General features: G+C 40.0%; 2 protein-coding genes across 4 annotated transcripts; one reads left to right on the top strand and one right to left on the bottom strand.

Annotated features, from left to right (window-relative positions):
* Positions 1 to 332: 332 nt before the first annotated feature.
* On the top strand, positions 333 to 5,733 carry si:dkey-26c10.5 (uncharacterized protein LOC563797 homolog). Of its 3 annotated transcripts, XM_068570278.1 has the most exons (7): positions 333 to 654; positions 855 to 953; positions 3,172 to 3,276; positions 3,510 to 3,626; positions 4,042 to 4,193; positions 4,305 to 4,402; positions 5,321 to 5,733. In XM_068570278.1, the coding sequence occupies exons 1-7, from the start codon at positions 513 to 515 to the stop codon at positions 5,442 to 5,444; spliced, it is 837 nt and encodes a 278-aa protein (XP_068426379.1). In that variant the 5' UTR covers positions 333 to 512; the 3' UTR covers positions 5,445 to 5,733. The 3 variants fall into 3 exon arrangements, with proteins under 3 accessions (XP_068426379.1, XP_068426382.1, XP_068426381.1); XM_068570281.1 differs by lacking the exons at positions 333 to 654; positions 855 to 953 and adding an exon at positions 2,902 to 3,088; XM_068570280.1 differs by lacking the exons at positions 333 to 654; positions 855 to 953 and adding an exon at positions 2,902 to 3,094.
* Positions 5,734 to 5,787: 54 nt separating this feature from the next.
* On the bottom strand, positions 5,788 to 11,689 carry trpv6 (transient receptor potential cation channel, subfamily V, member 6). The gene is made up of 16 exons (XM_068570277.1): positions 11,559 to 11,689; positions 11,328 to 11,425; positions 11,116 to 11,238; positions 10,304 to 10,444; positions 10,098 to 10,196; positions 9,782 to 9,957; positions 9,520 to 9,666; positions 9,355 to 9,434; positions 9,122 to 9,257; positions 8,481 to 8,567; positions 8,310 to 8,386; positions 8,039 to 8,204; positions 7,782 to 7,848; positions 7,403 to 7,671; positions 7,176 to 7,282; positions 5,788 to 6,227 (listed from the first exon to the last, which is right to left on the bottom strand). Exons 1-16 carry the CDS (start codon positions 11,687 to 11,689, stop codon positions 5,978 to 5,980), a joined length of 2,154 nt encoding a protein of 717 aa, XP_068426378.1. The 3' UTR covers positions 5,788 to 5,977.

The raw sequence follows: 11,689 nt of genomic DNA, 5'->3' as shown, positions 1-11,689 counted from the left end.
TGAAAATGAAAGAAATGTCAAAGGGAAACTGTTTTTCTTTGTGTGTCCGGTAATGGGCGGAGGTAGGTTTGGAGGGCTTACTAAAAGGATGAACTTAATTTTGAACCTTTTCTTTCAAAGTTTATTTTGCACTTTTAGAGAAGTCTTGCGTTTTTTATTCCACGTCACACAGTATAATGCTCAAAAAGCACATTGACACCATGCATACACTCAAACACCTCCTCCCAGAGCCACTATACTTAACATGTGGTTCAGGGGAAGCGGAGACAGAGAAGAAATCTTCATGGGGAAGTGTTCCGTCTTTACTAATTAGATGAGTCATATTCGCTGGACACTTATAGGTCTGAGAGAATTTGTGGGTTGTATTTTTTTCAAACTAAAATATTGAAACATTTCATCAGTATTGGTGACTGCGTGACTGAAAGGTTACATGACTCAATCAGCCGTTGAATAACTGGCTCTGAAAACCTTATCCAGCAAATCGAAAGTTAGAGAAACAAAAGAGAGAAGCCATGGAGATGCAGGACGTCCCCAAAGAGGGGGAAAGAAGCGAAGAAGATAAAGGAGCCATGAAGGTGCAGGAGATTCCTGAAAAGGGGGAAAGAAGCAAAGATGAAGTAGCAAGTGAACCGATGCTGAAGGTCGAAACTGAAGGTTTGAATTAAATTGTATTAAAAAGTTATGCAATTACCCAATTACCTAACCCTTTCCCAAATTTTTGTTTTTGTTTTTATTTTTGTTTTATTTAAAAAAAAACTTTAAAGAAACAAAAATATATTGATTTAAACTTAAACTTAAGAGCTAATTTTGGATAGTTGATGTTATAATATGTCTGTGTTTTTTTCTCACTTTAGAGAAAGCAGAACAAGATCACTACGCTAGTCTACTAACTCCATCTGACGATATCTACTCAGAAGCTGGATTTAGTGGCCCTCCAGTTAAAGCAAAAACAGGTACATTTTTATCACAAAATTAAAATAAATAAAATCAATGTTAAATGTATATTTAATATACAGCTGAAACACTCAAAGACAACATCTTTCAGCATGCATTTAAGCAGGCCTGCCTGTCTTTTATCAAAAAAAATAAAAGGTCTTCATGAGATTGCACATGTTGTTTTCAGCTTTATCATATAATCAACTCATTGAATGTCAACTTAAGATATAAACATTTTAGGCTTACATCAACTTGCCAACATTGCTGAGTATTCAGGGAAGTGTTTTCATCATCCGTGTTACTGTACTGTGAATGACTTGAGTGTTTCTAAGAAAACTGTTTTAAATATAAAGAAAAGAGAAAAGCAGAAGCAAATCTGTCAATGTTTTGAACCACATAAGCAATTGTTTATGACTCAACTAAAATCAATTATAACGTGTTCCTGATAGTGAGAATCTTTATTATAGTTTAACTCTGTAGAGACTATGGCGGCTTTAGAGATTCAACATCTTTTCTTCTCCTGTTAGGAAGCCAAACACCTACAAAATCCTTCATAATATGTTTAGGAATATATATAATATGAACAGAAAAATGGGGATATTAAGAAAATTGGTGTGCATTTTGAATACAGCGTTCACAAATACCATGTATACAAAGGTTCATTTAAAATTATTTCAGAAAAACAGTAAAATCCTAAACTATTTTGCAAAAATATTTCACAATAGTGAAAAACTATTATTATTATTATTATTATTAGTAGTAGTAGTAGTAGTAGTAGTAGTAGTAGTAGTAGTAGTAGTAGTAGTAGTAGTAGTAGTAGTAGTAGTATATTTATTTGTTTCCCCTTTGCTTACAAGGAAAATATATATGTATATTCTTTAGGTTCAAGAGGCAGCAAGAATCTCTGAAGTGATCACTTGTTACAGAAATTCCTGCACTTTAATCACATATTTAAAGTGTCTGTATCAATGGTGACTGTGTGCTCTGTCCGTGAACTGTCTGACATACATCCTCTGAAATGAACTCAAAAACAAATCCTATCTGTTGTTTTGGAGCACAGTGTCTGCAGGTCAGTATCTGTGGCTTTCTCACACACTTGTTTTTATCAAGTGCTAAAACACAAGTTCTAAAACTATTGCCATCTTTGTCAGAACTCTACACACAAAGACAAAAACACTAAACAGCCTACATCTCTTGCAAAAGAAAATACTAGAAAAAAACAATTTCAATTCAAAAACAAATAAACTCTTCAAAATAATATCTTTCCACTTCACACCGATGTGCTCAGTAACTGCATGGTTATAGACTTATTTGTATTTCTTTTTCTATATTGCCTTGAATACAAACTATGAGCCAGGGGAAAATACTATTCTCAATACTCATATCAGCATCAGACATTTACTTTAACTGAAGATGTCATGAGCTTACTGTACTGTAAGCAAAATATGTTGTAATACCGTTGTATTACTCTTCATAAAATTGGCCTTCATTGTTGAACTTTAGAGTGCTCAAGTTCTAATTTCTGAGTGAGGAAATTGGTTAGAGATAGTTTCACAGGTGCATTCTGGGTGTATGTGAGTGATAATTGAGTGTGGTATTTCAATGGAAATGTTTAGCAACTGCACACACAGGCTTTACATTTTGAATGATGAGAATAATGAAAATTAACGTGTGTAGTTTTTTGCAAAAAGTGTGTTTTAGGATTCCTAACTGGGTGTAAAGCAGACAAAGTGCTACAGGTTCATTGGACCTGGACAATAGATACACAAGTTTTTGGTTTTAATAATTCTGCAACAAGTATGAGTTTTGGAGTCTTGGCAATTGTAAAACAAAACTGGACAAAGAGAGATACTGGAAAAGTTTTGGAGTTTGAGGGACAAGCTGTGCTCTGTGCGTCATGAATAACTTAGGAATCAATGGTTACGTTGCTATGGCAACGTGCCATGGGTAGGGGAGGGGGCTGTTTCTTAAAACTGCTCTCAGACGTGAGTCAGCAGACGAAGCAGGACAGAGGAAACAAGCTTCATCACAAATACCGGGGCACTTTTCTTCATGTACATCAAATTTTGTCGCAGTTATGGCGAGGATAAAAAAGATGAAGCCAGTAAAAACTTGTCACCCGAGTTATCTGTTGAACTGGAGGGGGGTAAAGGTAAAGGTAGGCCCGAGCCTTGACGGTGGTTTGTGTTTGTGCTCATGATCAAATATCTCTCAAAGGATGTTTTTCCCCTTCAGGCAAGCAGACTGAGGGGAACATGCGTGCGTACCGTGCTGCGTGTTTATTCCTCTCCATAATCTGCCTGGTCCTGCTGGTGGCCGTCATTTTGCTCAGCATGAAACGTGAGTATCTGCAGCCTTGGATAATGCCAGCACCGTCGAAACCACACCAAAGCAGACTATTAGTGGACTTTTAGGTTTTACTACAAGTGCAGAAATAAAACAAATATGTCAGGATCACGTCTGTTCTAATAGAAAACCACACAAGACATAAAGTGTGTCTGATAGCACTGCTGCACCCTGTGGCCATTGCTGTTTACCCTTTACAACTCCTCCCACCATGCTCTGCTTTCTAGTCCAAACTGGTTCCACAGTGTGCCTGGAGAGAGAGCACAGTGCTCCAGCCGACAAGGGGGATGCTCCATTGGCTCAAAGGTGCAGCCAGGAGGAGTGCCTGGATATATTACCCACTCGTGAGTGTGATGTCCTGAGTAGAAAACCTTGCACAAGCCAAAGAAGTGTCTAAATCAAAATAAAAACTAACTATATTTTCTCAATTTTCAATTGTCTGGTGACAGTTCTGCTTTTATAGTTGCTCAAGTTGTTTTTTAAAGGCGCTGGAGGAAGTTAGTCTGTGTGCTTGTTTTTTAGAGAAATGAGAACAGTTTATTTTAATTCAAACAAATGGTCAGTTGACTTCAATCAACTTTATTGCGACCTCTGACAAAACTTATTTGTAAATATGACAGACATGAAAAAAATAAAAAACCTAAGGAATAAGAAAAATGGTTGATAAAGAAGGGAAGAAGGAAAGGTCTGGTTCATTAGCTGTAAACTTTGGTTTTCCTTGCTGGAGAATTTTCTGCACTGATCCCTGTCTCCTGCCAGATCTGAACTGTGGGCGGTGCCCTGCCGGGTGGCTGTTTTTCCGCCGGTCCTGTTTTTACCTGTCCACCTACAGGCTGAACTGGGACAAGAGCCAGAGTAACTGCACCGCCAGAGGAGGAGCTCTGGCTGTTGTTACCAGCCTGAAAGCTCAGGTGGATCTTATATCTCTTTCCGTGGCGTATAACAAAGCAGCCCATGAATAACGGTGATCATTTGCACACTAAATCTTTTGGTAAATGTAATAATGGCGCTCTCTCTTCTAGAACTTTCTGATTGAGAAAGGGAAAATGGAATACTGGATCGGGCTGAGGCGAAAAGGAGCCACATGGACCTGGGTCGACGACACTGTGCTGGGAGAGAGGTGATGAATGATCAAGCGACTAATCATCTCAACTGCAGCTCATTCGGATCTCTTTCTTGACTATATCAGATTTGTGTGGGTTAGATGTAAATATGGGCCAGTTTTGTCTGGACAGTAAGGAGTAAGAGGTGTTAGAAAAGGGGACACATTTATTTGCATAAGGGCTTTTGGGGTATTTGTCAAATATACTCTGTGGCCACTTCATTTCCTGTATAAACCAAAATAGCTCAGCCATAGATTATATTTTTATAAAGTTTATAATGTTTAGTATGTTGAATTTTAATTAAGTGTATTTCAGTATTGAGGTCATAGCTTACGGCAGTGCACTAATAAGCTACACTATCTTATCATCCTTTAGAGGGCAGAGCATTAGAAACACCTCTGACCATCACTAACTATGATCTCAGTGCAAAAATATACAATTTAAATCGACACACTTCCGACAATGTCATCAAAGAAACGGGAACACCGTGAGCTTCATAAAGACGTAATAACAAAAAAATTCAAAGTAATTAAAGCAAAAATGCTTCCAGTCCAAGAGTCCAAAAAGCTGGCAGATTAGAGATGAACAAAACTCCACGAAGACAAACTGACAAATTAGGAAACAACTGGGCTGTTAGTGTTTGACTGATTGGGGAAATGAGAGCAGGTGAGCAGGAGGTCTGGTGAGTGCAGGGCTAACGAGGGCCAGGTGAAACTAATTGGAGCAGTGCAGTTCAAAACCGTGGGGAAAACACACAAAGACACAACGTGAAGTGATCTAAATCGAAAGGTTAACGAAATAAAACGGGAAACACACAAGACAAATGAATGACTTGACACAAACAGAGGACATGACGCTGTGTCGTTAAAAACAAATAAGCAAAATATCCTGTGATTACAGTGTAATAGTCAATAATCTTTTCTTTTTGTTTACAGTTACTGGGAAGATGTACCAGAGAATGATTGTGGGATCCTCAGCAACAGAAACCCGCCGGAGAAGAACTGGCTCACATCTCCCTGCAATTTTGTCAGCTTCTTCATCTGTCAGCTGCAGCTCTGACAGCATATGTATCTCTCTTTTTTAACAGAGTAAAGAGCAAAGCAATCGTCTATCAACAAGCATCAACTCCTGCTTAACATTTCAAGTCAATATTTTTCCACTTTAATCATGAATAACTATTTTGTATTCTAACATGTCAGTTGTTCTTATAAGCACTAGTCTCTCAGGCTATGTTTCTCTTACTGTACGATTCTATTAACTGCTGTCTGACTTCCACAAATGAGGCCAGTAAGTTTGTTTCAACAAGGTTTTATTCTCATATAAAAACATTCATGCAGCTACACAAAAAGTTGAATGTCTATGTTTCACTTTATTTTAGCTTAGCATATATATTACTGCTACACATGTTTTATATTGCTATAAAAATAACGCACTCTTCTTTAGCATAATACTGCAGGAATAATTGCACAGTTGAATATATATATAGGCAGATTGAGTCTACCAACTCTTTGTCGTGCAAGTTTGTTCGACACCTTACGTGTTCATATGTTCAGGACCGAGAGAGGAGACTGCTCTTCAGGCAGAATCGCTTCCTAAACGTATTGAATGTCCTGGTCCTCCTCCGGCTCATCCGGCTCCATCTCCAGGCCGAAAGCGCTGTGGCGGAGCATCTGCCACCCGGCCAGTGACCTCCTGTTGGTTTTAGATCTGAGCTTGGGGGTTCCTGAGATGGATCCTTTTGTTGTGTCCGTCTTCTCCAGTCCCTCTTTTTCCTCATCTTTGGAGAAAGCCTTAACGTAACGTCGCATCTTTTGCAACATTGGGTCATTTCTGTCCTCAACCCTGCAAAGAGTGAAAAAAACATTGCAGTTGTTTCAAGGGAAATACTCTCGCTACTTACACTATTATCATGATGTATAAAGGGAAACTCTTGTTATTTAGTTTTGCACAACCTTAAGTTGGAGAACTCAGAAGAGACAAGTCAAGCAACAGAAGTAAAGATATCTTGACTTGTTGTGTCCTGCATGCCTCCTGAGACACCTACATTTTCCATATCGCAGCTCAATATTGTCTACTGTTGGATTTTCCTTCATTGTCACGTAAATACTCACATTTTTTTTTTCTCAGACATGAAAAAACTCCACAAAAGACATTCTGCAACTGTGTTCACAGGATGAGCAATACTACCTATGTATAGTACACTAATATGTACAATTGGTGCTCTGCCTCTAATATGCCTTTTGATAAACCACATAATACAGCATGTTTAAAGCTGAAGTGGTCCGTATGTGGAGGCGTGATAATAATAGATCTGTGAGAGTGAGAGTCGAGTTTCTTACTCACAGCACAACAGGACTTGGATTGTGGTCAGTGGAAAGACTCGCTGTGTGATTATTTTGAGCAAAAATAGAAAGGCTAAAAAAAGTCTTTAAAAAAACATATCCAGATGCAATATAGTGTATTTGTTATTTAATTGTTTTGCTATTTAATGTAACACGTGTTTTGGTGAGTTTAAAGGCTTTGAAAGTCTTTTATTTTTCAGCTTCTCATGATGACTGATGGGGTCCCACATATTTTGTAAAGTTCAAACTGTTTTGATTGTTTCATAATTCAAGTTTTCTTGAAGCTTTTTCCACAACATTCTGCTTGGTGGTTTTAAGTGGATGGGACTCTTGTATTTCTGTGCACCAATCTGGATTAAGAAACATTTGAATCAAAATCTGAAAACATCAACGTACACATACACAGTCTTCTTCTGTTTCTGATCCTGTTCCTGCAGCATTGTCTTACCTAAGATACCAGCGTTCCCTCAGACCATAGCTGAGCCCACACACACCAAGTCGAGGCCACAAGCAGCGGGGCAGCCTCCTCTCCAGCATCAATGTTGTGGCTACCACCTGTACAACACCATTACAGCTGTAAAACATGGCACACTAATGCATGATGGGATGTTTCTATGCGTTTATGTTTGTGTCCTTGGATACATGTCCATATCTGTGTGTTTGCGTGTGGAATACCTGAGTCCTCCAGAGCTCGTCTCTCTCCTGGGCGACCCTCCAGTGTGTGTCACTCATCATAGCTATCAGTAGATTCAGCAGGAGGATGTAGGAGACCACAGAGAAGGCACAGTGCAGCACGTGGACGATCGGGGGAGTAGCGATGGTGTGGTCCACAGGCAGATCTATGAGGCCTACGCTGAGCTCAAACTGGGAGAAGAGGGTGACTGGGAAGGAGCGATATGCAGGAATGGACTCAGGCTCCTGAGTCATATACACCATCCACAGGGCTGAAAAAAAGTATGGGGAAGTATTAAAGTCATCTCAATCCAAGAACTTCTTATATTACGAGCTTTGCAGGGGGTTAAACACTTGTACATGTCACCCAGAATATACTCACAGGTGGAAAAACCAATGAGCACAATGAAACTCAGCCACATAAACTTGGTCAGGTCTCCAAATATAATCTAGGGGGAAATGAGACACATGGTAGGTCAGTCTGCCACACAAATAGATGAACCTCAAAACCCAAAACAACAACTGATTCCATCTGCTTCAAAAAAATGTTGGTACAGGTGTGTGTGTGTGTGGAACAAACAGTGATTTCTTCATGACTCACAAGCTCTTACAGCATGCACCGCTGTGTCTGAGTCCTACCTTCTGTATCATGATGACATACGGGCCGAGCATTTCAAAACCTCGGGCGAAGAACATGACGTTGCACCAGCCGAGAACTAAACACACGGCCATAACCACGGACTCCCCCTGCACCTCGCAGGCTCTGAACACACACAGCAGCACCACCAGGCATGCATAGCTGATGCTGGTCAAAACAACAACAACAACAACAACAACAACAACAGACGGGTTAAAGGATCTTTCAGGATAGTGTGCTATATTATTCTGCTAAGATGTGTTTTCTACTCACAGGATAACATGGAAGGGGCCTCCCAGTGCTGTTTGGCCAAAATAACGCTTTGCCCCCACTCTCAGTATATCAGGGATCTGTTGGCAGAGGTAGTACAGGAAGATGTGGCAGTGCAATATATACATATTTATAGAGTATGTAAATAAGATGAAGCATGTTTCATAAATTCACCTCAAGCAACAGAATGACAAAAGCTCCCAGGATGGTGATGATCTCGCCCGCCAGCCGCAGTTTGTCCTTATGTGTCACATAACTCTCCTGAGAGAGGAAACAGAGCATATAACATTTTTAGACTGTGTGTCACATGCAGGTGCACAGTTTTACATTCACACAGGCACAGAATACACATGACAACAGATATGGTCCAACGATGAGCTAAAGGGTCTTTTTTGTTGTTCATCAGTTTTTGTTATTCATCATTAACATTAGCCGCTAGATGTTTATGCAACAACAGTATGTAGGAAAAAAACAACTCATTTAGAAGTTTAATATATTAAAAAAAATACATTTTCAGATAACTACAGTACATAAAGCATACTTAAAAATATTCCATTAAACGTCTGCCCTAAATGCTGCACACTGTACCTTTCATTGAAGTAGCCCTATACGTGTAACAATACTTCAAGTGTACATTTTACATTTCTTAATTTAAAATAAAATAGTTATCATTAAAATGTATTAATTTATATAAAATATATTTAACACTTGTAAAATAAATATACTTAGTTATATTCCTCCTCTGCTTATGGTTGTGTCTATTCATAAAAACACATCATAGTTTTATCTAAAGTGTCACGTGTACATTTACACACCTGAAGGGTTTTCTGGACACGGATGGTTTTGTCCATCTCTGACTGTGTGTAGTTCTCCGGAGCGTCCTTCAGGGGGCGATATGCACAGCACAGTGTGAAGGTCGCGATGTACAGCAGATATAGTAACAGCAGCAGTCTGATGCAACAACAAACGGAGAAAAAAACAACACACTGAAAAACCAGACTGGTAATGTGTGCTGTTCAGATATCTGACTTTGGATATGAAACTGTACCTGAAGTAATGCTTTCCATACAGGTTCCACTTAAGACTAACCAGCTGCCTCACAGGGGTCACTTCCAGTATCCTTCTAGCCTGGAGAACAAAACCAAATTCAATTTCATCACATTACATCAAAAATGCTCTTTCTCATCAAAATACTTTGCATCTCGTACTGTACCTCTTTCCGGTGACTGCCCACAATGAGCTCCGTCACTGACATGCTGTCGGCCCATGAATCGATCTCCGTCAGGTCGTACAGGTTAGAGGTCAGCGGGCCCAAACTCCACTGGACCACACGCCTTTTATTAACCAGGTGCTGAAACGCCTGAGAAAAACACAGGGAAACTCAGCAGCGAGGAAAGGATTAGCGAAATAATCTGCTCCACCTTTCATGTTGGGTTTTCACCCTGTGAGCCCCCCTCAAGCTTCATATCACTCACAACAACGTTTCCCTCTTTGGCAGCCAGTTTAAAGGGTGTGAGGCCTCGGTAGTTGGGCACCATGTCGAGTGGCACTGACTGGTCCAGCTCCACATCGCGTGCCATAATCAGGTCAATGGCCTGGCACGCAATCGTCTTGTTGGGCTGCAGAACCAATATGTGAAGCACGGTGTTACCTAACCAGAAAACAGCAGGATGCAGAAAGAGTGCAGACAATAAGAGAGGACAGAGAGCTATTAATAATCACAATATCAGACAGTTGTAAAATAATCCTGGACTCTTCTCCAGCTCTCCTACGAGAGGAGGTGTTTCCTACCACGGTAGTCCTGGACCCTGGTGCTGGCCCCGGCGTCGATTACCATGGTGATAATGTCCTCATTCCCGGCACACGCAGCAAAAGACAGGATGTGCTCACCTGTTGACCAAATGCACATTTTGCCATCTTTTTTTCTGAAATGGGCAATGTGGGTCCGTGTAGCTCCAACCCCCTTTACTCCTCTACCTGTAAGCATGCTGACTGACCGTAGTATACGAGTCCCCCGATCCGCTTCCTGAAGTACAGACCGGTGACTCGAGGTGTAGCCACGTCTCCCCCACGGCTGATCAGATGATGAACCAGATTGATGTTCTGATTCACAACAGCGATGTGGAGAGGAGTAACACCTGAGACAGTATAGGGAGAGCTCTGTCCATCAATCCACTATAAATAATGTGCTTAGCTGTGGTGGAAAAAATAATTTACTTCAGAAACTATACTACACTACAGCACTAAAGCTGTCGCTAAGCATAACAATTACAGTATTTTACTTTGAATTGTAGTGTAATATGAGTATAAAGTAGCATAAAACATAATTAATGTACATCAGTAAGTTCTTCGTATGTCCCAACCTCATGTCTGCATTAAAATTAATTTATGTTTTAATCTCTTAAACTGAAAGTTGAGAGTTCACAATTGTATACTGACCCTTATTTTGTGTATTGGTTAGATGCTTTTGGAAATAATTCACATTTTAGGTATTGCAACTTTGTCTCATATGAAGTGAGAAAATGATTTGACTGGAGTAAAAGTTGACCAACAGCTACTCTGTGTGAAGATTTGTTGTTTTTACACGTTGTTTGTTGTAAAGTATTTGCTATCAGTGACACCAAAAAGCTCACAAGTTTTGCTGCTTAGTTTCTGTCCTGTAATAAGTTATCATATCTGCCACCTTCAGAATTGCAATAAATGTCTTTTCTTAGCTGCTAACCATCGAGCTGAAACGTTCACTTGTGGACACGTTGAATGAAATAGCATGCTGTGTGTATGTTTCTGTGACAGGGAGTTGGGTTTGAACCTTGGAAGAGCTCGGACGTCATGGGCTCGTTGATGAGTTCAGGGGCTCCGTCCATCAGAGTCACCGCAGCGTCCAGGTTATCAGTCATCACGGCAACGTGAAGCGCCGTCTCACCAAGAGCTCCTGAGTGACAAGATTACAGTTTTTCAGATTACAAATTACAACAGACACTGAACTACTCTGAAATAAACTTAGTCACAGTTTAGCTTTACCTCTCTCAAAGATGTTAATGGAAGGACAACTCAGCAGTTTCTTGATGCAACCAACATTGTTCTTTTTAGCCGCATAGAAGAGAGGAATGTCATTAATGCTGGAAATAGACAGAAGAAAACATGTTCAGTATTTAAACAATTTAGGCAAAACACCTCATGGGATCAATTTGAACATAAGCTCACTTATTGTTGGGAACAGTGGAAAAAGGTATCTGTTATAAATGTTTGTACAATTTGGTGTGAAGTAGAAACGTCTCATCCAACATCTCGTTCCATCCTTTCTTGTTTTGAAGGCGAAACCTCAGCTGGCTCCACCAATGGTTGAGCTCGCTCGGAGCAGATCTGGCCAGAGACGGAGACAT

Source organism: Clinocottus analis, unplaced genomic scaffold (assembly GCF_023055335.1).
Source record: "Clinocottus analis isolate CAN_PGR_092001 unplaced genomic scaffold, fCliAna1.0.p SCAF_9, whole genome shotgun sequence".
Classification (NCBI taxonomy): Eukaryota; Metazoa; Chordata; class Actinopteri; order Perciformes; family Cottidae; genus Clinocottus; species Clinocottus analis.
The sequence above is the reverse complement of the archived record's forward strand: the minus strand, read 5'-3'. Positions and strand labels throughout refer to the sequence as shown.